The sequence below is a fragment of the Taudactylus pleione genome, unplaced genomic scaffold, assembly GCF_031769625.1.
Source record: "Taudactylus pleione unplaced genomic scaffold, aTauple2 ptg001091l, whole genome shotgun sequence".
Taxonomy (NCBI): domain Eukaryota; kingdom Metazoa; phylum Chordata; class Amphibia; order Anura; family Myobatrachidae; genus Taudactylus; species Taudactylus pleione.
In genome coordinates this window covers 3,382,008-3,409,484 of record NW_028285492.1, presented here as the reverse complement: position 1 = coordinate 3,409,484, position 27,477 = coordinate 3,382,008, and the positions used below count along the sequence as shown (strand labels likewise).

Sequence of the window (27,477 nt, the reverse complement as noted above, 5' to 3'; positions counted from 1 at the left end):
CATCGCCCCTGCGAGCCGGAGCCTGCGGTTGAGGTTTTCAACCGCAAGGCCCGGAGTGATTTTGGCTCCATCAGAGCCAAAATCACTCCCACTGACATCACTAGTGATGTCAGTGGGCCGGCTTCTGACGGTAGGCGTTCCCTTGGGAACGCCCCCGTCAGGGAGGCACGCCCCCGTCAGCACACCCCCTTTGATCAGACACAACGAGCGAAGTAAAGTCCTTCACTCGTCGCGTCTGGCGCATGCGCACGACGGAGCTCCCGCCGTCGTGCGCATGCTCAGTGCAGACCATCGACCCACTTGCGAGCGGACAGCCGCTCGCGAGTGGGTCTGAATCAGGGCCTTAGTGTCTAATTCATACATGCCTACACTACCGAAAGGCTCCCGTTTGTCCAGGTAACCCCGGCACTGCCGGCAGTATAGGCACTTCTACCGTATCCCACCCACTTGCTTGTGAATTGGGCAGAATAGGGAGAAACTTACCCGAAATCTGCGGTCCGTCGTTGCGGGGCTTAATGACGCGATTCTAGTATAATCGTGTCATTTGGCCCCGCCTCTTATTAAAATATGCACAATTAGCGGGAGGTTCCCAGTGAGGGGGCGGGGCCTAATGACCCGAATGGCCCTCCCCCTCCCCCATCACTGCCTCTCCCCAGGCTTCTCCCGGGTAGGGAAGATTAAAAGTCGGCAAGTATGGTCTAATTACCTTATCACAGCTATACATGTCCTATCGTGCTAGATCATGCTGAAAGAAAAAGCAAATAGTACTTCAAAGGATCGGAATCTTTCCTCTAATCTACCCAAACATGTCTGAAAATGCACCAACAGGTTTATCACAAATCACTCAACACTAAAGATCAGTCCTAGAGCTACATTTTTATGTACTAAAGATTTTTACATTCTACTCAGTGCTAAGTAATAAGGGACAGGCATTATGGAAGTATAACAAAAAAAAGATCAGTCACTCATTATAAAGTCAGAAAGATTGAACATTTCCCTTTGGAAACAAATGTTATTTTTACCTGGTTCCTTCTAGTCTACTATATTATAAAACAAAAATGGTTCCCCATAGTGCTAATACTTTCACAAAACCTATGTACTACTAAATAAATATATTTAACATGGAGACTTGCAGTATAAAGTGAACTGAAATACAGTATTTATTCAAAACCAAGCCACACATAATGAAGAGGTTTGGTTACGGGATCCTGGAGGTTGGGATGTCACTGGTCAGAATACAGACAGCGATATCCAAACACCCATATGTCCATACATATACTGGTAGGTTAATTGGCTCCCAACAAAAATTAAGTAACCTTAAGGTGGGTACACACCTAAGCGATATATCTGCAGATGATGGTCGTTCATACACACTGAACCACCATCATCTGCATGCTGTAGCGGGTCCCGGAAGACGTACCCCGCCCCCCTCCCCGCGGCTACTGCTGTGTGTGTACGGCGGTCTGCAGACATATCTGTCCATCGGCTGTGCAGCACAGCCAATGCGACATGTCTGTGAATAACGCCGTTCACAGACATATCGCGGGTACACACTGGCCGATGGGCAGAAGATATATTGTAAGATCAACTCATCGGCCAATATATCGGTCAGTGTGTACCCAGCATTAGTGAGTCTGTGTGTGTACATGTGATAGGGAACATAGGGCCTGATTCAGACCCACTCGCGAGCGGCTGTCCGCTCACAAGTGAGTCGATGGTCTGCACTGAGCATGCGCACGACGGAGTCCTTCGCTCGTTGTGTCTGATCAAAGGGGGCGTGCTGTCGATGTTGATTGACAGCAAGCCCCCTTTGGTGGGCGTGCCGGGGGCGTGCCTCCCTGACGGGGGCGTTCCCAAGGGAACGCCTACCGTCTGAAGCCGGCCCACTGACATCACTGGCCCACTGACATCACTAGTGATGTCAGTGGGAGTGATTTTGGCTCTGATAGAGCCAAAATCACTCCGGGCCTTGCGGTTGAAAACCTCAACCGCAGGCTCCGGCTCGCAGTTTCGATGGTCGCGATGGTCACGACCATCGCGGCCATCAAACTGCACGCTCGTAGAGCCTGTGGGTGGTGACCCACAGCTATACGAGCGTCCAGGAGGACGCTCCATTTTTATGGAGGGCGGCCCTCATTCAGAGCGTGCGCTCTGCTCAGAGCGTACGGCTCTGAATGAGGGCCATAGACTAAGCTCCACTGGGGCAGGGACTGATGTGAATGGGCAAACATTCTCTGTAAAGCGCTGTGGAATGTGTGTGTGTGCGCTATACAAATAACTGGTAATAAATAATAAATATTATATTTTCTGACTGATTTGATGCTCGTTATCAGAACTCTCCAGCTCACACACAGTTATAGGTATAAATAAAAATGGTTGCCACCAAAATACGAACATTAATAATAATAATTTACAATCACTTAGTGTCTTTTTTATCAACTTATGCCTAGTACAAAAAGCGCACTGCCCTCACAGTCTGCGGGTGCCGTCTTAACCCACGGGTCGCAGTGTCCCGCAGGTGAGGAAATGTGCGGTGACCCGGTCACCGCCAGAGAATAGACGCCGGGTGCATGCGCCCGGCATCTATTCTCCCTGTCTGCAGCGCTTGGGGGCTGCCCGGCGTGTCCGTAAGTGCCGGGCATGCCCCTAAGAGTGACGAAAAGGGGACGCATCTTATAGACATGCCCCCTTTTCAATGGTCACGCCCCCTTTTCGGGAGCGCACGAGCACGGAAGTGCCCTCTCTAGCTCCGGCGCCCTGCCTGATTCACTATGCAGGTATTCTGTGAAAATATGCTAATGACTGCAGTCACAAAGCTATTATAGAGACGCCCAAAGCCAGCATAGAGACGCTCACTACCGCTTTCGCACATCCGTAATACTTTGCAATCCCGCGTATACATCGGGAACATCGAGTAACATCGGTCCCTCAGGCACAATTACAACAGGTCGGCCCTTATGCACGCCCATGCAACAGCGTTCAAACGGACGGACACGCCTATGTGTCTCTCCAGCCACTCCCCCATCACCACCTTTAAATGCTGACGCACTGTCCCTCTGTCTGCGATAGCTTTGTATCTGCATAGGTGAACGCAGCGCGATCGCAATGTTAACACGCGCACTGCAATGCATACGCAACAATCGTCCGTCTGCATACGCTATGGCAATAGGGATCCAAGCTGTGTCAGGCCCATAGCCCTGAATCGTGCACAATCTTAAGGCGCAAATCCACTTACCGATTTCTATGAGCGATTGAACGATAACGATCATGAATCGGGCACACTAATGTCGGAAACGGCCAGTGATGCGCGCTCCCACTGGTCGTTTCCGGCATCAATCATCGGCCGACCATGCTGGTCAACCTGACGATAACGTCAGGACGAGCATGTTAGGGGATGATTGATGTGCCTACACTGAACGACTGAGCGATTACAATGTCGGAATCCTGCAGTTGTTTCAAAGCCTCCTAGTGAATGGGCACCTTAATTGCTAGAAGTTCTAATGGGAAGAGGAAAGGGTCAGTCAAGAAAATCTCTTCTAATGTAGGTTCTGTCTCTCCTGTTTAGTTAACTTGAACGCTACTTGAAGTCAGATTTGCCAGGTGCACCATATAAAACACATAACTCTGTGAAATGATGGCAGCTTTATCTATTCATTAGATAATCCATTGGGAAGAAAGGAAATGAAAACCATATCTAGACCAGGTTGCTCTGGAAGACAGGAGAAATAACACGTAGGACAACACATGTGAGATGAGGCTACAGTAATATAATGACAGTGTAGCAATAAGCTGAAAGGTAACAGAGTAAACTAAAAACGAGAAGCTAAGAGGGAGAACTGTCACAGCAGCCAGAAAAGGTTATTTTCAGCATTCATTTTCCTGAGGTCTTTAAGGTCATGTGAATTAAGACGTACTGTACACATTACTTTGTCAATGTCATGTAAATATTCGCTATGAGATCCGGATCTGTGGAAAGACCACATTGGCCGAAGTCTAGGGGGACGGCCATCTGCACACTTTGTACCTCATTGTTTTAACATTTATCGCTTTACAAAATAATAATTATATATTTATGAATTTTGACAATACGGGGGCGATTCGATTGTTTTTTTTTAATTTGTGGTAATTAATGGGTGCCCAATGTTGTAATTCGTTTGTGGGCGCACACTGGCGAAATCCATCTAATGTCCAGGTTAGGGCGCCCCAACTACAGACTTTTCACACATTTCTGCTCACCTCCTCAGGAGAGGGTGAGCAGAAATGCCCGAAAAAAGCAACATTTGAATTGCTTTATTGGGCGCCAGACACTGACAGCCGCTAGCGAAACATTTGAATCGTCCCCTAAAACTGATATAGGTATGCGCTATATACTTATATATGCGAGATGTGAGATATATATATATATATACACATACATACACACACACACTATATGGGATGCGGTCATTATCACGACTGCAGGGATTCCGGCTCTCAAAATGGAGGTGCCGGAATCCCGATACTTTGTAGAATCACGGCGCTGGCATCACGACCACCGGAATCCCGAAGGTAAGTAGTGGGGTTAGGGGGTGGGTTAGAGCTAGGCACTAGGTGAAGGGTTAGCCACTAAGGGGGGAGGGTTAGGTTTAGAGTGCGGGGAGGGGGAGGTTAGGTTTAGGCACTAGAGGTGGATGGTTAGAATACACACCGGAAAGTGTCGATATTGTAACCCTGTCGGGATGCCAGCGTCAGGATCCCGTCATTTGATTACAGCAAATGATACCAGGGCATGACAACCTGCATTTAGCTGAAAGAAAAATCACTTACTGCACTGGTAACAAAATACAACAAAAAAAGAAACCTAACATGGTATTTATGAAAATTTTACATCCGCAGCCAAAAACTGACTAAAGCCGCATAGACACTAGACAATATGTGCATGCGGCGATATCGTCTGCTACGGGACACGGCGGGGTGCAGACATTGGTAAATGGATACATACTTACCAATGTCGGCCACGACGAATGACAACGGGGGGGGGAATGGCATGGCATAGTTAACGATATCTCCAGATATCTGCATGTTCAGCCGACTGGGGACATCGTTAACGGCCAACTGGACAATATGAACAATAACGTTATCGTTCATATTGTTCACAAAGATAGTCTAGTTTGTATGCCACATAATATGTAACGTATACGTAGTGCTTGGAAGAAGTGCACAAAGGTTAGGGGGTTATAGCCCTTTTACACCAAAGTCCCCGGATCAGACCCGGGACAACCCCCTTTTACCCGGGCTATGCCTGAGTCGGCACCATTCACACCTGACCCAAGTCAGCACTGACCCGGCTGTCCGGCGAAGGTGACCAGCGCTTTTTCCCCTCCCTCCCCCTCCGCGACCTACTTACCTTATCCTGCAGCAGTCTGGAGGCAGGGAGAGCAGGTGGGGTGTGCTGCCTCGTGCCGCTCGGGCAGGAGCTGCTTGCAGTGGCCGCTTGGAGATGATGTCATCTCCAAGCGCCACTGAAGCCGGCCAATCAGGCGACATGCGACGCGGGTCATCGTGAGCCGCGCCGCCGTTTACATTGCAGGGTGACACGGGAACAACCGATGCTCAACCCTGCAATCAAGCAGGGTCGGTTCCCTAGGTCACTGGACCAGGGTTTATCCGTTCCCACCGACTAAAATCCTGGGGTTATGCTTGTTCATGTGCATCAACCCGAGATATTTCAGTCGGTGTAAAAGGGGTATTACTTGACCGGAAATAGGTTCAGAAACAATGCTAAATCAATTCAACTAATCTGTACAGAGATATCTAAATAGGGAGGGGAAAAAATAAATCACAAACTATCAAAATAAACAGGACTCTTAAATGGCACCATTACATTTATTGTAGGTCTCAGCTGGAAAGTCTATACGCCTGAATCAATGTAGAACTGTGATAACATAATCTTCATAACTGGAATAGGAGATCATGTGACCGTACAGATGGTAAATCTGTCACACAACACAGGGAAAACACTGACATTCCAGGATAAATCTTCCCCTATACTCCAGCTGCCTCACCGCTAACCCATGACTCTCCTCCAAAACACTGCCCCGGGGCAGCTGTCCCTGTTCTGCCGTCCCCCAGTGTATACACAGCACAATGATTCGATACGGATTGACAATCACATGCAAAACTACTCTCTGCATGTGATGACTGGAATACACATTACCAGCAGTACAGCATAAGATGAATTTATATGCCCTCTCGCCTTTAATAACCTGTCAGCAGAGTGAAACTACACCTTGTCCTAAGTAACTTATACAATGGCAGATCCCAAAACAACCAGATCGGCCTCTAATTTAGCCGAATGACCGGGACCCACTGATCCAATTAGTTTCAACTGAACAATTGGCACAGATACAGATCAGATGTGTCAGGTAATTTGTTTGCAAATGGGTAAATCGTACAACATAACCTTTGTTTAGTCAGCTTTAGTGAGTAGAAGGACCTTTTAATATAATAATTAGGAATAGGGAAAAAAACAACAAACATAGCTTTGCTTTACTAATGAGAATATGAAGTGGGATAATTGGGATCCTTGGTGTGAAATTGTGACGTGAATGATAAACAAAAAGGGGGGACATCATTTTCTAGTAAAGAGAACTATAAGAGACAACAGCCACACTGCCAAACTATTAATTTAAATATAGTAATTTTAAGACATATATAACTTCTAACTAAAATAAAGAATTGCTGCATGGTATGGTCAGGTTTGTAGGAATCATTCATATGATGATATGGCAATTGGGTGGCGGTCTACAAGTAATTGCAGGAAGGAAGGGGGACACATCCCCTTTATTATAATACATTTGATTTATCCTACAGATGCCAAACCTCCTATTATTCAAACATGAGAAATCAGGATAAATAAGCCACGTCTCCAATATACCCCAATTCCCCCCTCCCCCCAAAAACCTGTTGCTTTATTTTAGCATATGTCCCGTCCTCTGGAACTGGCCTGATGTACAAAGCCTTGTGATACAAATACACAGAATATTAAATATACTCAATATAACTGACTGTTTGCTACTTTATTGCTAAAGTATACTTCTTGTTTTAGGTGCTGTTGTTCCCTCTGCACTTGTTATTCTGGGGAGATCAAAGTATGCTACAACCAACAAGATGGTCTTTCTTTTGGAATTGTTATTTTTACAATAAAGCTGCTCCCTCAGGTTCCATACAAATATACTGTATTTCCCCAATAACATGTGCATTCATGAGATATATCTGCACAGAATAAGAAGCTCTTGTATAACCAGCAAAATGACTCTACAGGAGCCTTTTTTCCTATGCACATACATGCACTGCCCGCAGGAACTACTGCAACCTTGTCACATGACCAATTCAGAGTTTAGAATACAACTAATCATTTTGTGTACATAGTGCTTATCTCCCATTATGACGCTTTGTACATAAAAACAAAGACGCCATTATAGATTTATTTTCCTACAGAATAAACTCAATTGGTTTTTTTAAATGTGAGCTATGTCACACAATTATAGGTATTAGTTTCATTGTATACTAGACTTTCCAGTATAAATACTACCTTTCATAGCCTCACGTCTACGGTACATTGTCTATTTATATGCCATAATCACAGGTTTCTTTTATGTGCGTCTCCTTCAGATACAATACTTCCTGCAGCTCCAAACACTCTATAGATGTTGCGTTACCAGCTACAGGTCCACTACTTATGAACAATATACTTTAAAATTACGGTGAAGGGGCTTTATACAGAGTGGGCAAGGACAGCTAGGGGTAGAGGATGGACAAATGCCAGTTGGCTGAGGTGTAATGCTCCGACCCTGGGTTACAAATATGATTATACCAAAATAAAGGCTGCTATAGTAAATACCTTAGCGTCAGGGATGCTTCAATGAGACTCACCAGCCACTATTAACCCTCCCCGGTTGCCACTCGCTGATCTTCATGTAGTTTAGGCGGCACATCTGTTTGTTATATTGCTCTGGCTCTACACACACCTTTCATTATTCACATTCTGCACTAGCTCGGGGCTGGTGGTCTTCGGTACACATGCTGTACTTCCATCTAATGGGTCCCATTTTGTGACTCCATGTTGCACTGTGCCACTACTACTGTAGCTGCACTCGGGAGTAATGTAATAAAAAGCTTTTCCTCCTCACAGCCATGTATAATGAATACCATCCCTATGCGGAGATCTACGGCTCAGCATGTGTGGGAACATGTTTTATTTTTGCTAGCACTTAGCTCTGTAGTAATTTACAGCCATTTTGGTTAGCCCTGTTGTCTCAATAGGTAGTAAGTGTAGGCCTTGCTTATCACATACTTACGAATAGTACTTATAATAAAAGTTCTATTAATTCAAATGTTGTTTTATCCCGTCAGAGATTACCAATCATTACTCTATGGCCCAGGGTCTCATTGTCTTCCAGTTCTGGTTCTCTGGGTTATCCCCACTTCATCTAGAATGATTCAAGTCAGAAGGAGAAGTTCCAGCCCTGAAACCCATGTGCAAGATTCAAGCTGGCCACACACATAGCGATATTTTACCCGATCTGGCCGATTCCGACACACTGGAACGACAGATCGTGCAAAATATGGCAAAATCCTGAGTAATGAGCAAATCGTGAGTCCCCACTCACGATGCGATGGGCTTTCCCGCTGGTCGCACATGGCATCGTCAGATCTGCCGTGCAGTAGGGCAGATCTGACAATCTAGGAGGCAATGCACTGTAAAAAGTCTGGATGCAGGAGAGATCGTATGAAGATTGGACACCAAATTGTGTGGAGATCGTGTGCAGAGCTGCCGGGGAGAGTTTCCAGGGAAATCGTACACATCGTGTGATCGTGAGCACATCGCTATGTCTGTGGGCACCTTTACACTGCTCTACACACTCTATATGCTGTACACATGGTGGAATACAGAAGACATAATGGCTGTATAAAGTATTGGCCTTATTGCCAGAGTTGGCTAAGATGGTGGTAAACATGGCTTACTTTCAGTATTCTCTAGTGTGGAAGATAAGGCGTACACAAATAAGCTTTGGTTTTGCACCACGCACTTCTCTCACCACCCAACGCATCTAGAGATTGCGAAGAGACTTGATCACTCTAAATTTGTGCCCAGGGATGGATGCGGCATTCCATGTGGAATATATAATTCCCAGCTCAGTATAAAATAAAATTTGTCACTTAGACATATAGCGAGGATTTGTCTTACATAAGATATGCACAGACACCGCAGTACAACTAAACTAGAATCATATGATGGAGAGAATAGTAGGATGAGCACACACATTTCATATCTAGTGATCCTAAATAGCATCAAAGAAAAACCCTGACCCAAGGCTACTATACATTCCTAAATTCAAATATGATTTACTCTGACAAGGGCTAAGATAAAGATACATTTAGTATCCCGACAGCTGTCCTGAAACACAAATCACAGGCAAACTCACACTGACCTCATGTCCCCGGATGGATGGGTTGCTATGGGTTACGGCTCACTATTGATGCTAATAAATTATAACATTTCAGCGTGGACCTTGTGCAAAATTAGAACAGCAGATTCTGTTCCAGATTTCCTTAGACGTACAGATCAAAATATCTAAAGATGCCATTCATTAATTCCAAATAACGTATTTACAGATTTCCTGCTACCTTGGCATTTGCTATAATCATTCTCAGCTGATGGGAGACAGCACTGGGTTTTTTTTTTTTTAATTGGTAAAAATTAATCTTTTTATTCATTTTAAAATTAATTAGGAAACTAAATAATGGTTTAGAAATAATCCTGACAGAAATCAGTGACAATCTCTCAACCCTCATATGAGCTTATTGAAGAAATAAAATCCTGACGATGATGCAATGTGCCATTCGGGAACGGCACAACGCACTCAGATGGCATCGAGGAGCGAGGGAAAACTTGCCATGTTGGCACTACCATGCCCGGTGAACCAGCACATCGCTTTGAAATGAATTGTCCCATGAGGGTCAAGGTATGACAGAGAGTGAGGGGCAGCTTGACAACAGATTTATTTCAAGAGTGGGAATGTGTGGTACCAACTCTGAATTAGTATAATGTTTTTAATCAGGATTTAAAAACTAATCTACGCTCTCAAAACTGCATGACCACTACAGTGGTAAGCCCAAGTCAAACATCCTATTGTGGCAAATAACAGGGTGTTTAATAGAACTAAAAAAAATGTAAAAAATACAGCCATATCACTGAACAGTGCATTCAAATCTGGGGACCAAGCCATCCAGTTAAAAACCTATTTTCAGCATCCCCTGGATGACTGGACAATCAGCACAAATCTTAAGTATATACACACTGGGGACAATTCAATTCAGCGCGATATTGAATAGCCGCGGGGAGAATTTCCCGGAGCTATTCAATTCACCGTGCTGTTTAGCCTGACAAGAACCACTTAAGTCGGAGAATGTCAGTTACCGAACTTTAAGCTGGGTTGTGTCGCGGTAACCGGCATTCGCCGGGTTAAAGTGCCGGCCACGAGGCTGTGAGCGCCGCGCTATGCCGGAAAACAGCATCGCGGCTAGCACTCAAATAGCATCTCTACTCGCAGCTCATGGGGGTGTGAGTAGAAATCCTCTAGTCGGATTTAACAGCGCGGTCAATTGAATAGCTCCGTGAACTCCTTCCCAGGGCTATTCAACATCGCTCTCAATTGAGTCGCCACAATTGACTGAATGAGCAGCTAAACACCACAATCCTCAATATACAACATTGGATCATGCTAGCATAACTGCACTTCTAAACAAATTTCACTATGAGGTTTTATACAGTTTTAAATAATGAAAAAGTTGAAAAAAAAAAATTAAAAATGAAAATCTATAGCTAAATAAGATGCAGTGACGAGTTAGGAAGGTTAGAATTCCTTTTTAACAAAATATAATCTGCATGATGCATCAAATGCCGTCACAAGGTCGATGCTCATTGAAGACTGAATCAGGAATATTTTTCTTTTCAAACTAGTCAAAAATTGGAAGTTTCTACATAATGATGGAGTCTAAATAAGGACTACTCATGCCTGACAAATATGATAGGATTTTATGAAGAGATGAATTTAAAGCAGCACTCTCAGATACGTAACTTTTAAGAATGTTTTCTTTCCTCATCTGTATGCCAACAAATCATTATCTCCCTTTCAAAATCTATCTAGAGGTTACAAAATGTGGCTGCCAGTTAAACAGGCACAGGATCACAGCTCTCAGCAAGTTATAGGAAGAAAAGGGAGCCTTCACAAAGCAGACAGTTCAGAGCAGCATTATGAAGTCTCCTTGCTCACTCATTTGCCATGTGACTGTGGTTGCCATGGTAGTCCATGACACTGTGCAGAATTGAAAATCATTAATAACAGCCTAAAGTAACAAACTGAGGCCCCCATTTATCAACGATGGTAAACACCAGTGCAAATTTTCGTTTACTATCGCTGTGTACAAACAAAAAATTTACCGGTATTTACCAATACTTACTCCTCCGGCGAGGTCCCGCAAAGTCCAGTGAAGTACTCCACTGGTAGCCCAACGCTGCCAGCGACGGGGCTCCTGTGTTAACGGTCCGTCTACGCATGTGCATGAAACAGGGAGCAGACAGTGCTTGGAAGACTTCGCTGAAGCCGGAAAGGCACCGCCGGGTCTCCGTTTCCGGCAATGCGAACCGCATTGCTCTCGCCATCTAAAAGATAGCGAGAGCGATGCTTGACAAACAGCGGTAATCTTAGAATGCTGCTGTTTGTTATATCTAGAAAGAGTGACATAACCCCTTTAGCGAGCACTTCATTGATAAATGGGGGCCTGATTTATCAACGAGTTTTATCACTCACAATGAGTGATAAAACTTGCTGAGTATGATAATGGTGCTCCAGCCAATCAGCTCGCAACGGTTATCTGTTTGAAAAATGACAGTTGGGAGCTGATTGGCTGGAGCACAGTTATCGTACGCCCCGAGTTTTATCACTTGTTGTGAGTGATAAAACTCGTTGATAAATCAGGCCCTATGGAAAAGTGTAAATAACATTCTTATTGCCTGCCACAGTGACTTAGCCTTTTGTTAAATAAATAAATAAATAAATTTACAGCAATTTTTTTATGAGATTGATCTTTTACCTTTCAAACTGATTCTTGGTCATGCAACTGATTAAATATATTTTGATTATTCAAATGTGCTTGATACTTTTACACATAACAGCCTTCTGTATAAGAGGAGAGTACTAGGATTGGGCTAAAAATGTATTCGTGTTACACCAGAGGGGTCAAACTTGTGCCTTGCAAATTTTCAATCTTTTATTAATGACTTTTTAGTTGGCAGGGAATACTGTATGAGGTTCCCATATTTGCTGATGAGACTAAGCTGTGTACGGTAACACAGAGCAGGATAGTAAATGGCTACAGAAAGATTTAGACAAGAGAACTAGAGGTCTTCCATTAAGAAGAAATAAGGTTCCACCATCAGCATATGAAGGGTTCTTTACGGTAAAAGCATTACACCATTGAGGGAGGATTTAATAACGTAAACTAAAGGAAGTGAGTCTGGATAATTGTCAATGCGAGTTGAACTCAGCCAGATGATCAATTAAATAGTTTGGACAGCCCACCCCAGCCACCCAATCAGTTTCAACCGACAGTTATGAGCTGATTGGTTGGTACTTTATCTCTCTCCAAGCCTTAATACACAGACCCCGAAGTCTGTGGAGTACACGGAAGGCAGGCACTGTGGAGATGAGGTTGAGTGTTCTGTTTTTGGCAAACTACAGAGACCCCGGGCATTGGACACCCACAATTTTACTAGCCTGTAGAAGGAAGTGATTTCAAGCAAAATATAAATAAAAAAGGTTTACGAGGTGATCTTTCACTTCAAGCCGGACGAAAATATCCATCACTAGCTAAATATCACGATTGAAAGTATATGTCTTCAGGATTACTTCCTTAGGCATTTTATAACAAACATTCAAAACACACAAGCTGCGTAAAAGCGTAAAAAAAATAAAAAGGGAGGGGAACTTCACACAAAAGGTTATTTGGACTAGAAAGAATTCCTGTGTGTATATATAAACATACATTTCTGGCACAAGAAAGCAAAGGCTTCAAACCCCCCCTTTCTATTTATTTAGCAGTGGGCACAGTAATGAGCAGCTGTATCTGGTTTTAGAGCACCTTCAATTATGAAGGCCAAAATCACAGGTCATGGAAGAAAGGAGTGAGCTTGACCCGAACCGATCTGCTTACCTCAGCGTTGTCCCTTACTTTCATGTGGACAGGTAATCCTTTAAAAAGAATGTGGAGACGAATAGCATTGCAGCCCCCAGACGCCTACAGGAAAGGATTCTGAGCACAGTGGTAAACCATACAGGTTTCTGGTTTGGGAGAGCCCGGTACATGGATAAGGAATGCAGCGTGGACAGAATCCTTTGACGCTTACCAGTGTTGTGGCTCTGCATATCAATGCCAGTTTCTGGGAATGCCAGCTCTGCACTTTACATTGTCCTGCAGATGTCACGGCAAGGAAAACAATCTTAAAAACAGGACATGGGGAGGACCTGGGTGGTCCGCGTCCGCCGTCGCTTTCATGACAAAAAAAGAAATAAAAAAAAAGTCTTGGTTCATTGACGCAAGTAGACCAGCGATCAGACATAAAACAAACCTGTCTTTCATCAGCTTACACAGTTACAGGTACCCTGCGGTTATGGGAAGAATTGGAAAGATTCTAAACTCGGGAACATAGATTTAATGTGTTTTTCCCTTATAAGTTAAATGTTTGCTTGACTTTCTACATGTAAAGATGTGTCCTCATTCACCTAGCGCTTTTTGCGCTATATAATGCAAGACGCATGCCGCGACTTGGACGCCGTACTATGGAGAGAGTGTTTCGGACTTTTGCCCTTCGCTGCCCACCGAAACAGGAATTAGTGGGCTTGGTGTGCAGAGTGCTGAGAAGGTGTACTTTTGTTTCAATCATGGCAGTGTAAATAATCAGGATATTGTGTGGTGGGACACACAATCAGTTTATGGTCTTTTGCCTTTTACCAAGATTAGAGTTTTCGCACAATTATAACAGCCAAATGCAACAGTGGTGTACGGGTTATCTTGCGCATTTGTGCTAAAAAGAGGCAAACTGATTAGATAATATAGCAGAAAAGACGCAGGTCGCTGCTTATTTGCAATTAGCATGGCGCGCCAAACAGGGCTATTTGGCTCGATTTGAGGATTGGTCTATGTAGTCACACCTGCAACAGAGGACATACGCTGTGGTTATAAAAGACTGGTGGTATGGGCCAGCATTCGATCTGCAGAGAGACTGTTCTCGTCATGAGAAGAGTACAATAGCTTTCCCGGTGCCAGGTCCCCTTTCCAACCTGCAGGCTGCAGTGTCCCGCGGGTGAGAAAAATAGCGGTGCAGCAATCACCGCCGTTGAATAGATGCCAGGCGCATGCGAGCATGAGATCTTGGGGGCAGCACGGCATGTCCTTGAGTGCCGGGCATGCCCCCAAGAGTGATGAAAAGGGGGCGCTTCCTAAAGACACAACCTTTTCCGGGCGCGCGCAGGAGTGCTCCTTTGAACACTGGTTCCACTCTCACATGTCCCCACATAAACTAGAAATGTGCCTAGATTTGCAGGATGGCAGAAGAATCTGTGCAAACATCACAAGACTGCAACCTCACCTCCGCCAACTCAAAGATGCTGCAAATACTAAGGGGCAAATGTAATAGCCTGCGGACAACAGCGGGTTCCGTGCAAGACTGCCCGATGGTTTAAGGTAGCAGTTAAACCAGGTGTATTTTACCTTTTAAATGACTGCTACTTACAAACATCGGGCAGTCCCGCACAGAACTCGCTGATGCCTGCAGTCCGCAGGCTATTACACATACGCCCAGGTGTAGAAATGGCTATACGCTCTTTCGCAAAATAAGAGCATCTTCTCCATCTCCTAGTCTCATCTGGAAAATCTGAAACCACTAACTCATTTTATTCCAAGGCTCCATGTAACTAGGCTCACATATGCACATAGGGCCTGATTCAGACCGGCTCGCGAGCGCTGAGCGATGGTGCCCTAGTGCGCATGCGCAAGACCCGAATAGCGACGGCCAAGCCGTCGCTATGGGTCTCGCACCAAAGGGGGCGTGCTGTCGATGGTGAGTGACAGCACGCCCCCTTTGGTGGGCATGCCGGGGGCGTGGCTGCCCAGACGGAGGCGTCCCCATGGGAACGCCTACTGTCTGGGGCCGGCCCCACTGACATCTAGTGATGTCAGTGGGAGTGCTTTTGGCTCCGAGAGCCAAAAGCACTCCTGGGCTTGCGGCAGCGAGACCCTACCGCAGGGTCTCGTCGCAAGCCTGATGGTCGCAATGGTCTTGACTATCGCGACCATCTTTTTGGCCGCTCGCATAAGCTGTGGGTGGTAACCCGCAGCTATGCGAGCGGCCAGGAGGCCACTCCAGGAGGCCGCTCCAATATTAGGTAGGAGGGCCCTGATTCAGAGCGAGTGCGCTCTTGTCAGAGCGTCCAGCTCTGAATCAGGCCCATAGTCCATACAAAGTGCCCCATTTAAGAACGATACTTATTATCAGCGGCATATTAAGTTTAGTATCACAGTTATACTAACGAATATACCATTGGTATTTAGCAGTACTTACCCCTCCGACGAGATCCAGCAACGTCCACCTCCTCGGCGGCATCCTCCTCTCTGTTGCTGGCAGCCTATCAATGCCAGCGACGGGTTGTTGTATAATGCACATGCGCAACGGCCAGTCTGGGCCATACCATTACTCTTTCACCCGGCGGGGACTCTGCAATGCTTCGCTGAAGCTACAGAGTATGTTGCTGGTTCCCCATTGCAGAGTCACGTGCATCACACAGAGGGTCTCATTCAGACCCGCTCGCAAGCGGGTCGATGTTGAGGCCCTGCACACGCGCAGCGGCCGCACTGCGCGTGCGCAAGCCCCGGAGCGAGAGAGAAATTCTCTCGCGCTGGGGCTTACTACACAAGGGGTGGCTGTCGATGGTGATCGACAGCTCGCACCGTTTTGTAGGCGGGTGGCTTGCCAAACGGAGGCGTTCCCGAAGGAACGCCTGCCGTTTGGAGGCGGCCCCACTGACATCACTCGTGATGTCAGTGGTGTGCTTCCGGGTCTATTAGAGCCGAAAGCTCACTGGGGCTTGCGACAGACGAGACCCTACCACAAGGGTCTCGTCGCAAGCCCCGATGGTCGCGATGGTCTTGACCATCGCGACCATCAACCTGGCTGCTCGCTAAAGCTGTGGGTGGTCACCCTCAGCTTAGCGAGCGGCTAGGAGGCTGGCTTTTAAAGACGAAGCGGACGCCCTCATTCAGAGCGAGCGGCTCTGAATGAGGTCCAGAGTTTTTTAAAATTCCAGAAGGAATGGTTTACTGCAGTGAAATTATTTCTGGTGTATATTTTTGTACCAATGAAGTATTTAAGACTTGGACACCAGAGAAAAAAAATAAAGTGTGGTACAGAGACAAGTCCACGTACTTGAATATATGTAAATGTCCCCTGTGTCACACAGTGTTCCCCAAATTAAACCACAATTTCTAAAACTCTATGTAGTTTGCCCAAGGACTAGTGCCATTCTACCGAACAAGCTATGGGAGAGAGATAAAAAAATTCTACATTTTACCCCCTATATGGAAATGCATCACTGTGTCAATGCCCCAGAACACACTCTCTAATAGTAAAGAATAATAATAAAAAAAAGCTCTTCCGGCCTTGCTGTATTTTTAGAACAAATTTAGTTTAATGTTATCATAAGTGGCCTTTACCCACACACCAAACAGTTGTTACATTATCCTAAGATCCTACAGTCAATGTTCTCTGGGACAAAGCTGGGGAGAAACATCTATACATTCATATATTTAAAACCGGTTTGTTGCTTGTTATTCTTATTTACTATAGAAAATGTATGTTAAGAGTTTAATAACTACTAATATGCTATACAATTAGGGAAAGAAAGCACGCCGTGCACATACATCTATAACACTGAATGTTCACTATAGCTTACAGCCTAAATATAAATGTGTATATTATATTACAAACAGCTTCCCCCTTTAGTCCATAAAGGAGGCCAAAGTGTCAATTGGATCCTGACGGAAACATTTTGTGGCTTGTTTTGTGATTTTCTTGGGAAAGGCAGAGCTGGAGAGATGACCTGGGTTTCTGAAACATCAGCAGATGTTTCCACAATTAAATGTTACTTTGTAATGATTTCATGTTGTATTTTACGCAACGAAGCATCTGGTTCAGTACGGGCTTGTTTTGGAACATTGGGGATCGTATAATTTGCTTAATAGACCCACGTGTCACAACCTTTGTGCGAGTCAAAGACTTTGTGACACAAGTGCCGGGGTGAATGACAGGAGAGAGGGAAGTTCCCTTTGGTGACGGGGATTAGACTACATGATCCGTCAGCCTTTTGTGTCTCCTCTGAAAGACAACTAATGACCATCCGTGTACGCAGCAACAGTATTAGCGTCATTGCGCCCTTTCTATTGGTGAGACTTTCGTCAGCACTAGAAGTGACAGGAGATACCCTGGAGACTGCTGCCAGTACCATGTATTACTCAGTGACAGCAATGAGAATATATGTATTGACATTGGACATATAGAACTAGTGTGGTAACCAATATATAATACTAGGTATAAACAACAAATGTTGGTAAGGTATCTAACCAAGGGCATGCAGATGTTTGCCATAAACAGCTCATAATCAACCATTAGGCTGATCAGGCTGTAGCCTAGGGCAACCAGGACTTGGGACAGCATCACCAGGTGTGGATTGGTCTCTGATAAATTGTGGCTGCCTCTCTACAAGGACCAGCTAGATTCTAATCATGTTTGGGGGTTAAGAAGCATGGTATGAAATATGGATGAAGCAGAGAAAAGGCAGCTGGATTCAGGTACCTCGGGCCGGGAAGTAGCTGTGTGGATAGGTATGTGACCAAGATGCTCTCTATATCGTATGTCGGCCTGTATGATGCTCTCTGTATTTTAAGGCAGTCATTCAAATGACCTCTGTCTATTGCACAGCAGTCACATGGACGCTGACTGTATTGTTTGGTGGTCCCTAGAATGTTCTCTGTTTTGTATAAAAACTTGCACAACTTCACAGAAAAGCCAAAGCTGCTATGCTTTGTAAAATAAGAGAAAGAGTGTATACAACACACTTTCCATATTATAGTTGGCCGGGTGCCAAAATTATATTCGGGGTGGCAAGAAGTGTGGGTGTCTGACCCTCCCCTCACTCCTGGCAACCCAGTCTTAGGATGGACAAGCTGCCCAACTTCAACCATGCACTAGTTTTTCATACACAAAGCGAACATTATCTTTCCATCTCTGTGGGTAACGATGAAACATAGCTGCCTGTCAAACATTAATTTCTCTTGTCTCTGTGTTTATATAGCACACAGACAACATACACAGTCCTCTGTAGGGATTATCCCAAAGACGGCATGTGGCACTGACTCAGAGGGTCTCAACCAGGTTTCTGGTTCCTGTGACAGACACACACAGCATTAACGTGACTCCTTCTGCTACAGATCTTGAGATGGGTGCGTAATTTACATCTAACCTAAGTAAACCAGGTGCAAATTTTGGCGCTGATGATGATGGCTGAAACTTAACCCTAAAGACATATGTACGCTAGGGGGGATATTTACTAAAGTGCAGAGTTTTAGAAGTGGAGATGTTGCCCATAGCAACCAATCAAAGTCTAGTTAACATTTATCTAGCACCTTCTAGAAGATAATAGCTAGAATCTGATTGGTCCCTATGGGTAACATCTCCACTTCTAAAAACCCACACTTTAGTAAATACACCCCTAGATGCAAGTTTGCACATACTTAATATTATGATTTGTGGAACAAGCAATACTGAAGTAAAAATGCTCCTATATACTCCTGTGGAAACAATTCCACAATAAAATCAGGCCCATTAGTTCTTATGGTACCGACGTTAAGAATTTGTGGTCAAACCTGTATTTAACTACTGTAAGTCCAGGGTTCACCCAGCTATTAAAAGCAGCAACATTATAGATGGTCAATAAAGTGATTTAATCTACTACTAGAGCTCTGAATATTGGCACACTCATGTTGGTGTAGGTGCAGCAGGTGGAAGAGGATTCAAACAAGGGGGGGTCCAGTATCCGGCCTGCACGGCCGCAAAGTCCAAAAGTTGTGACCTTGTACCTAACCTTATTTTAGCTGTTCATTTATTATCAGCTTATTTAAAAAAAAAAAAAAAAAAAAAAAAACTTTTACATATTCTGCCCCCAGTAGAACTTTAGCTGAATACATAATTAAGCTGGCCAGACATGCTGCAATTATCAGGGCGACCCGCCCGATATCCACGGATCGCCCAGATAATTGTAGCGTGTGGGGGGGCGACCGAGGGTTAAATATTGCTCTGTCGGGCATGCCGGATTGTCCAGCATGCCCGTCCGATGCAATATTTAACAGGTAAACTGTCGGCCGCATCGGGCAGTGTATGCCCAGCCGCGGCCGACAGACAGACATTTCCTGTGTTCCTTCCCATGGAAGGAACAGGGAAATGTCTCCTCCACCGGGGGTGGAGCGCAGATGTCGGGCGAATACACTGTGAGAAATCTCACAGTGTATGCCGCGGACATCTGCAGCTGGCATGCTGCCAGATAAAATGACTGTCAGTCTGACAGACATTGTATCTGGCCGTGTATGCCCAGCTTTAGCAATATTTGCCCGATTCTGACGGATCGGAACGACAACTTGTCAAGTGTGTACCCACTATGCGTGGCAGTGTGCACTCCCGTGGGGTCGCATCGTCAGGTCGGCCCTACATGCAGCTCAACCTGACGATGCAGCTGACATATCGGGCAGTCAGGCACCGGATCGTCTAATGTTTACTGGCCACCCGATATATCAGCCCGTCGGCAGGGGGGGGGGGTCGTCCGTCGCATCGCTGGGTACACACATCGTTTAATGTGTACCCAGATTTACAGTCTATACACCCTATCACATCAGCACACCAACTAGGGTTTATTTTTGTCAGAACCCAATTAACCTATAGTACCAATAAGTATTTGAACTGTGGGAGAACACTAAAGTACGGAGGAGACCCGCAAACACACGTTAAAAACATACAAACGCCACACAGATAAGACCTTGGTCGGATCTGAAAACATGCATAGGGGGACAGCAATGCTAACCACAGTGCTACCGTAGTGCCAAGGCGATTTAAAATAAAATGGGAAAAGAAGCAGAGTGATCCATCGTGAAAAGATTTAAAAAATGGCTGACAAGCCAGTTATAAGGTAACTTGTTTAATGTTACAACTGGAAATAACAAGGTCCCCAGAATATCAGTCACAATCTTTGTAAACTGACTCCCTTATCACAGAACGTCAGGCTTGGCCGAGATCAAAAAATACCACACATTCCCCGAAATATTTCTCATTCTGCAAACACACTGCGACAGGCCGGATACTGTGCTGTCTCAGTGGCATACATTTTTTGGATTAAGATGTTTATCGTGCCCTGCGGACAGCAATAATAACTCTCTCTGCTGTTTCTCAGTTACAGTCTTGCCCTTGGGCAGGTGTTTTCTCCTCTGAGTGGAAGGTCAGAACCCTTTGCAAAGCCCGGCATGCACAAATTACCCTTGTATCATCAAATTACAGAAACTAGATACTGTAATGCTCAGGTGTTCATTCAAAGGATTTTGATACAGACTGCCTTAGTGTGTCCTTTCATGTACATTTTTAAAATAAATCGACAGACAAACAGAGCATCTAATAACTGGGTAGCATAAGGAGTCCAGTTATTATTAGCATGTTATGCTGGGACTTGTAGTCTCAGAACTGGAAAATCCAAAGTTGCATAAACCAATTTTAGGTAGTATTTTAATGATGCCCCTCAAGACGTGCAGTAGGGATAACTGTAGCAGGATTGGGATTGTTTTCTGATACGTTTTTCAATTGCTGGAGCATTTTTACATGCAAACATTGTACACTCAAACCTATGTAGCTCCAGGTGGCACTACTGCTTAGATTCTGGCTGCAGGGTGCCATTATAGGCACCCTGCTATCCATATGAGGCTAGCAGGATAAAGCTCCGAGGGACAGACCAAATGATTCCGGGGGCCTTATACGGCCTGTTGTATGATGTTCGCATAAATCTGCAGAAAGTGGATGACAAACACACAGGGGTCAGTTCAATTGGCTGTGAATTGGTTGGAAGCGCAAGTGCGGCCATACGTGGCACTTACGGTAGCCCCGCACTCGCGGATTTCAGTTCGCTGCGTACAAGAATCTGCAAATCCAGGGTGAGATGGGGTGCCATTGCCGGCGTTTCCACACAGTGGCAAAGGCAGAGGGAATTGGAAAACCCAACTATACATAATAGAAATGAGCTCATTCAGGCACCATTCCTAAAGGTGGGTGTCTTCTTTTTATTCAATCCCCTTTTTTGACAGCACCGGGGGCTTTATTGTCCTGCGACACAATCAGAGCTCCTCACAGACCCCCGGGGAGCGGTGACATATGTTTGTGTGCGAATAATGACCTATCCTAAATTACCTCATGGTGTAACCCATGAATTAATTATTCACACTTTTAAAGTGCCCATCGGCCTAATATCCTGCTTTCTAACCTCAAAGCAGAATATATTATCTTGTGATCCCTGAAAAACATAAAATGAAGGCTATTCTTTCTGACGGCTGCAGCAAAGTGTTTAGCGGAGAATGTAACACGCATGATGCGAAAACCAGCGCAATCGCTCACCCCAGGCTGCTAACACAAGGACACAGCTCACGTACAGGACAGAGCACTTCATTAAGCTGCAATGAGATTCTTCACACACGGCTATACACTGGGCGAGCGCACATGTAATGGAACAAATGAAATGAGAGGTAAACGTAAAGGCTTGGTAATGATATTACAGTGAGAGCATTATAGCTACATATCACTTTAACTAGTTGGCTGCCAAAAATATATCTGTGCACAGGCCACGGCTTGGCAGGTCTCAGTGAATTCATTCAGTTGCTTTTTTTTTTTTTCCCTGGTTTGAAACGAGGACAAAATTCCCAAAGGAAGAAATTGAAATACGTCTTTACTGAGCGAACCCCGCATCCCACCAATCAGAGGAGGTGCCTGCAGCGGTCTCAGTGCTCCTCATAGGAAACAAGAGGGTTACAGGCAGCGGTGGTAGTAGACCCACTCACATCCCATTCTCTGTCTATGGAAGTGCCAAGGAGTCAGGGACAGGGTGGTATGGTGGGCATTATAGGATGGAGAGGGCGGTAATAGTACAGATGTGTCAGGCAGGGTCCACCACATCACGTGTGTGTGTGTGTGTGTGTGTGTGTGTGTGTGTGTGTGTGTGTGTGTGTGTGTGTGTGTGTGTGTATATATAATATATATATATATATATATATATATATATATATATATTTATTTTTATTTTTTTACACATATACATTCATAGATATGATGCAATCCCAATAGATATCTATTAATATAAAGCTAATGTTTCTAATGTGTATTTGTGTGTACATATACAGTACACACATATACAATACAGATATGTACCTCCCTATGTTAAAATACAGCAATGTGTGCTTATATTTAAAGAGAGACACAAACAAGGAATTATTACAATTGTCAATAGTTGAATGCATAGATGCAGCAAGATGTTCTGCAGCAGCTGATGTCTGTTCCATTCAGCAGTAAGTGCTCTGGACATTGGGGCTATGTGTATGTGTGCAGTGCATGCATGTGAGAGCCAGTGGTGTGATGCACAGTACCTCTATGGGAGCCTGTGTGCTAATGCAGCACACCCTGCATGCAGTGCCACTACAGGGGGCTGGGGAGAGCACATGAGCCGGGGTCTGGGTGGAGGAAGCACCGCCTGCCCTGCTCTCTCTATCTCTCCCCAGGATCAGGAACAAGGTATAGCTGGGAGCCCCCCTTACCTCTGTAGTACTTCTGCATGGCTGCTCCCGGGAATCTGTGGGCGGAGTGGAGCCGGTAACAATGGCAGGCTGGAGAGCAGCTGAGCACACTACACGGTCCCGGGCACCCGGAGCCTGGGCTAGCAGCGGCCAGCAGAACATAGCATTCAGCAACGGCAGCAGCAGAAGCGTGAGTGACGGACAGTCACCGCAGCCAATGGGAGGCAGGCACGGACAGGGGGCGGGCACCGTGGAGTGGAACAAAGGAGAGTGACTGACAGTCAGTGACTGGGGCCAGCCCTGTGTGTATACAAACAAAGGGGTTCTGACTCCTCACAGGGGCACCCTCAGTGCTATCACATGTACATTATGCTCTGTAAGGGTCACAGATACTGAGCTGATACACAGAGGTTCCCTACAGAATAGCAATAGTTCCCTGACATTAATAGCTATGTAATTGCCATTGGTGTGTTCCTAGCAAACACTGATATTGTCACAGCACCTTATGAAGAATAACTAAGGAGTGGTGGGGGCATTATTATAAACAGAGCCAGACTAACAACTTGGGTGGCCGGGGTGGTCCCCTAAGGGCCCTCACACATAGCTACTTCACCAGTTTGGGGGACATTGTGGCATGTGGAAACTGGAGTGCATTTTGTGAACTGGGTGGGTTGGGTACGGGATGCCGGCACTCGGGATCCCGGCGGTCAAAATCCCAACATCCATCCCAACAGGTTTAGGATAACGACACCCAGTGGCGTAACTAGGGGGGGTCGGGCAGGGTGCGTGCCCGCCCTAGTTAGCCACAAGTGTAGCACCGACCGCAGTGATTGCGGTCGGCGCTACACATTTACACAGGACCGGCGCTAGGCTTCCCTGCGCCGGTCCCCCGTTCCCTCCCCCTGAGCGCTTGCCCAATAGCGCCAGGAGGCGGGCTCAGGCTGTGCATAACACACGCATAGCCGCCAGCGCTGGCGGCGATGCATGTGTTAAACAGTAGCCAATGAGAGTCAGATAGACTCTCATTGACTGCAGCAGCACCCACTGCAAGAGCCGGACTTCCGTCCGGCTCCTGCAGTGGGTAATGGGACTGACGTCATGACGTCTGTCCCATAATGCTGAGCGCGCCAGCCCGGGAGGACTGGCGGTGGGAGCGGCGGCGCGGACCGGAGCAGCAGCAGCGTGGATTCAGGTAAGTATGTTTTTATATATATATACATATATATATATATATTTTTTTTAACCTATCTGCAGAATGGGGGAGGGGGGTGGCTACTACTGGGAGGACCTCTACTGGGGGTGAGGGCACCATTATTGGGAGGACCTCTACTGGGGGGGGGCTACTACTGGGGGCACTTAATCGGGAGGGGGAACCTCTACTGGGGACTACTACTTGGGGGGGAACTACCACTGGGGGGATTATAAAAGGGGCCTACTAGTAGAGGCACTGCACTCGGGGGACCACTACTGGGGGCAATAATAGGAAGGGCCACTACAGGGGGCACTGGATAGGGGGGATCACTACTGGGTGCCTGCATAAGGTGACCACTACTGGGAAAACTGCATGGGGGGGGACTACTGCTGGGGGACTACTGCTGGGGGCACTATATAAAGGGCACTGCATAGGGGGAGGGAACTACTACTGGGGGAACCATATAAAGGGCACTGTATAAGGGGATACCGCTACTGGGCACACTGCATTGTGGGGTCTGCTACTGGGGGCACTGCATAAGGGGGAAGAACACTACATGGGGCACTGCATTTGGGGGGACCACTACTGGGGATACTGTATAAGGGGCACTACTATGGGCCTGCATAAGAGGGACCACAACTCCATACTGGGGGTATAAGGGGTACTACTGGGGTTAAGGTGCATATGGATAGGAATGTTCAGTGTGAAAATAAAGGGGTGTGTCATGTTGACATTTTAAAGTGACCACACCCATTTTTTCGGCGCGCACACATCGGGGTGGTGGGCTCCCTTTTCAAATTTTCCCTGGGCTCCAAATACCCTAGTTACGCCACTGCTGACACCTGTCAGTAGGTATCCTAACCCTCTACCTTATCCCTAACCCTCCCTCCCTGTTGCCTAAACCTAACCTCCCCCCCAACCCCGCTACTTACCTTCGGGATGCCGCCGGTCAGGATTCTGGCCACTGGAATCCCCAAGGTTGGAATATTGACAGCATCCCCTGCCAGGTGTATTACATGTGCACAATGCAAGCCTCCCGACATTCCCCAACCCTCCCGACCTCCTCCCAGAATACACTAGAAATCCCCGCAGCAGGGGGGACGGTGATGCGATTCACGCTGAATCGTGGCCCCGCCCCCTGCTTCACAGTGCCGAAAATAACGGCATTGTGAAGAGGGTGCGTGGCCACGAAGAAACGATATTGCAGCCCGCCCCCGGCTCCGCCCCCAATGTGTCACAGCTGTCCGGACACGCCCCCCACTGTTAGCCGACAATCAGCTCCCTCTCGAAAGGAGGGAGCTGATTGTCGACAAGTATGCCTTTACCTCTGATTTCTATCAAGGAACAACACAGATTATCACATAAATTGTACTGTATTGTATTTTATTTAATTCTTTATATGTATAATGCATATTTTATTTTGCTGTTCAATAAACAGATTTTAAAAAAAACATATCACCAACTATCCATAGTGCCATACAGGGAAATTTACAGTAATACACCATACATGCCAAGATCCTGGCTGCCCCCTCCTTGCCACTACTTTACTCTAGAGGAGGTCTGGGGTGGCCAGAGGGTCGCTTAGTGCGGGAGACTTGTCTACTTTTCCTAGGGTCTAGGGAAGCCACAGGTGGTCGGCGGGTCGTCCGTACACACAGCCAGATGCAACAATATATCTTTTAGAAATATCGGGATCGGCTGTGCTGCTGGGCCGACCCAATATGTCTGTGACCGATGATGTTCACAGACATATCGGGTGTACACAACTGCCGATGCACTCGCGATATATTGCTCGTCGATGGAACAAGCGATATATATCGCCAAGTGTGTAGTACCCAGCATTACGGGAGAGTAGCCAAATATGTAATGCACACAATCAATACAATATAAAAAGGTTAGAACAGACAGTACAAGGAAAATGAATCAAACAGTGATGTATTAAGACAACTAAGAGAGTTACAGTTATAAACAGTAGCGTTCCCTGACCCAGTTCCCTGGGGAGGGCAGACAGAAATGATCAGTTACTGCCTGTGAGTGGGAGTGCACTGGAGGCAAGCATAGTGCAGGGTGAGAACCAAGAGGGCGCAGGGCCCTGCCCTGGTGAGCTTACAGTCTAAATGTAAAGGCTAACATTTGTAATTAAGTTGCACTAAAGCTACAATAAGCAATAATGTGCCCCCTAGTGTGAAATATAAGGATAACAAAAGTCGTCACATAGCTCAGCGACCTGTATTAAAGCACTTGGCTGCTGGTGGCCTTGTGCTTTTATTTGATCGCAGGAGATTGTAGTAACCTTTAACATCATAGTATTATTCCATCTATAAATCATTTGGAATGCTGAAGATTGCCTATCCCTCTTGTAGGATGCCTTTGGGCTCATTTAACTGAGGATGAGGCAACATCTTCTGCACTGGGACAATAAAATGAAAGCGGTCAGCAGCACAAATAGTATCCACACCCCACAGATAAGGGCTTAAACGCAACAAGTATTTGGAATCTGCAGATCTGAAACATTTGACATGACATCTGTGTATCATAACCCTTCGCTCCTCCCACACAATTGTCTTGGGAGAACGAGCTGAGAAGATTATTAAGCCAAGTGGTTCCCTCAACAGTGGAGAGTGTAAATAATTGTACATTAATCTGCTTTTTCGTATGACAAAAGATTTAGTTTCCTGTCTGCGTGGGGAGTAATCAGAAGCCCCCAGAGAGAAGTCAGATGCTTGCAGATGTTTGGGGTAGTTTTGTGCATTAAGTTAGCGATTACGTGCTTGTTCTACGTACACTTTATCAAAGCAAGGCATTTTCGTTCTGAAAGTTCACTGACTGCAGAGACAAATAGAGGTGAGGTGAGCCTAAGCCATTACACATTTTTCTGCAGATTTAGATGTATTTTGTCTTTGATTGTAGATCACTAAAATGCACTCTCCCCATAGTCCTAATTATAGGCCTGATTTAGCAAGGATCGCAACTGCGATTATACACGCAATCGGCCGATTGTTGCGTTCTGCATCAATCGCAGTGACTACACAGACCCATCGCAGAGTGATTGACAGGAAGTACAATTTGTGGGAGGTGAAGGGGGGGGTGGTGGTCGTCGAAACGCAGGTGTGCTAGTGCGTTTGAACTCCGTTGCATGGGCGTGCATAAACTCATAGCGTGTGATGAAGTTAGCAATTTCTGAGTAAGGTCAGAGCTTGTGCAAGTGTGCGTGACGCTGCGATGGTACCGATGGTTTCGCAGTCTTGCTAAACATTATGGATGTGAGTAAGGTAAAGTGGGTATCCTTGTGTAGTGCTGCGATGGCGTAGCATCGC

At 45.9% G+C, this 27,477-nt stretch overlaps 1 protein-coding gene across 1 annotated transcript in view; it reads right to left on the bottom strand.

Annotated features, from left to right (window-relative positions):
* Positions 1-23,128, bottom strand: part of AFAP1 (actin filament associated protein 1) — a gene marked incomplete at its 3' end in the record, with an annotated part of 109,466 nt that extends 86,338 nt beyond the window's left edge. The window contains exon 1 of the mRNA XM_088461749.1: positions 22,990-23,128. Coding sequence (XP_088317875.1) covers positions 22,990-23,008 — 19 coding nt within the window. The remainder of the gene's footprint in view (positions 1-22,989) is intronic.
* Positions 23,129-27,477: the final 4,349 nt, after the last annotated feature.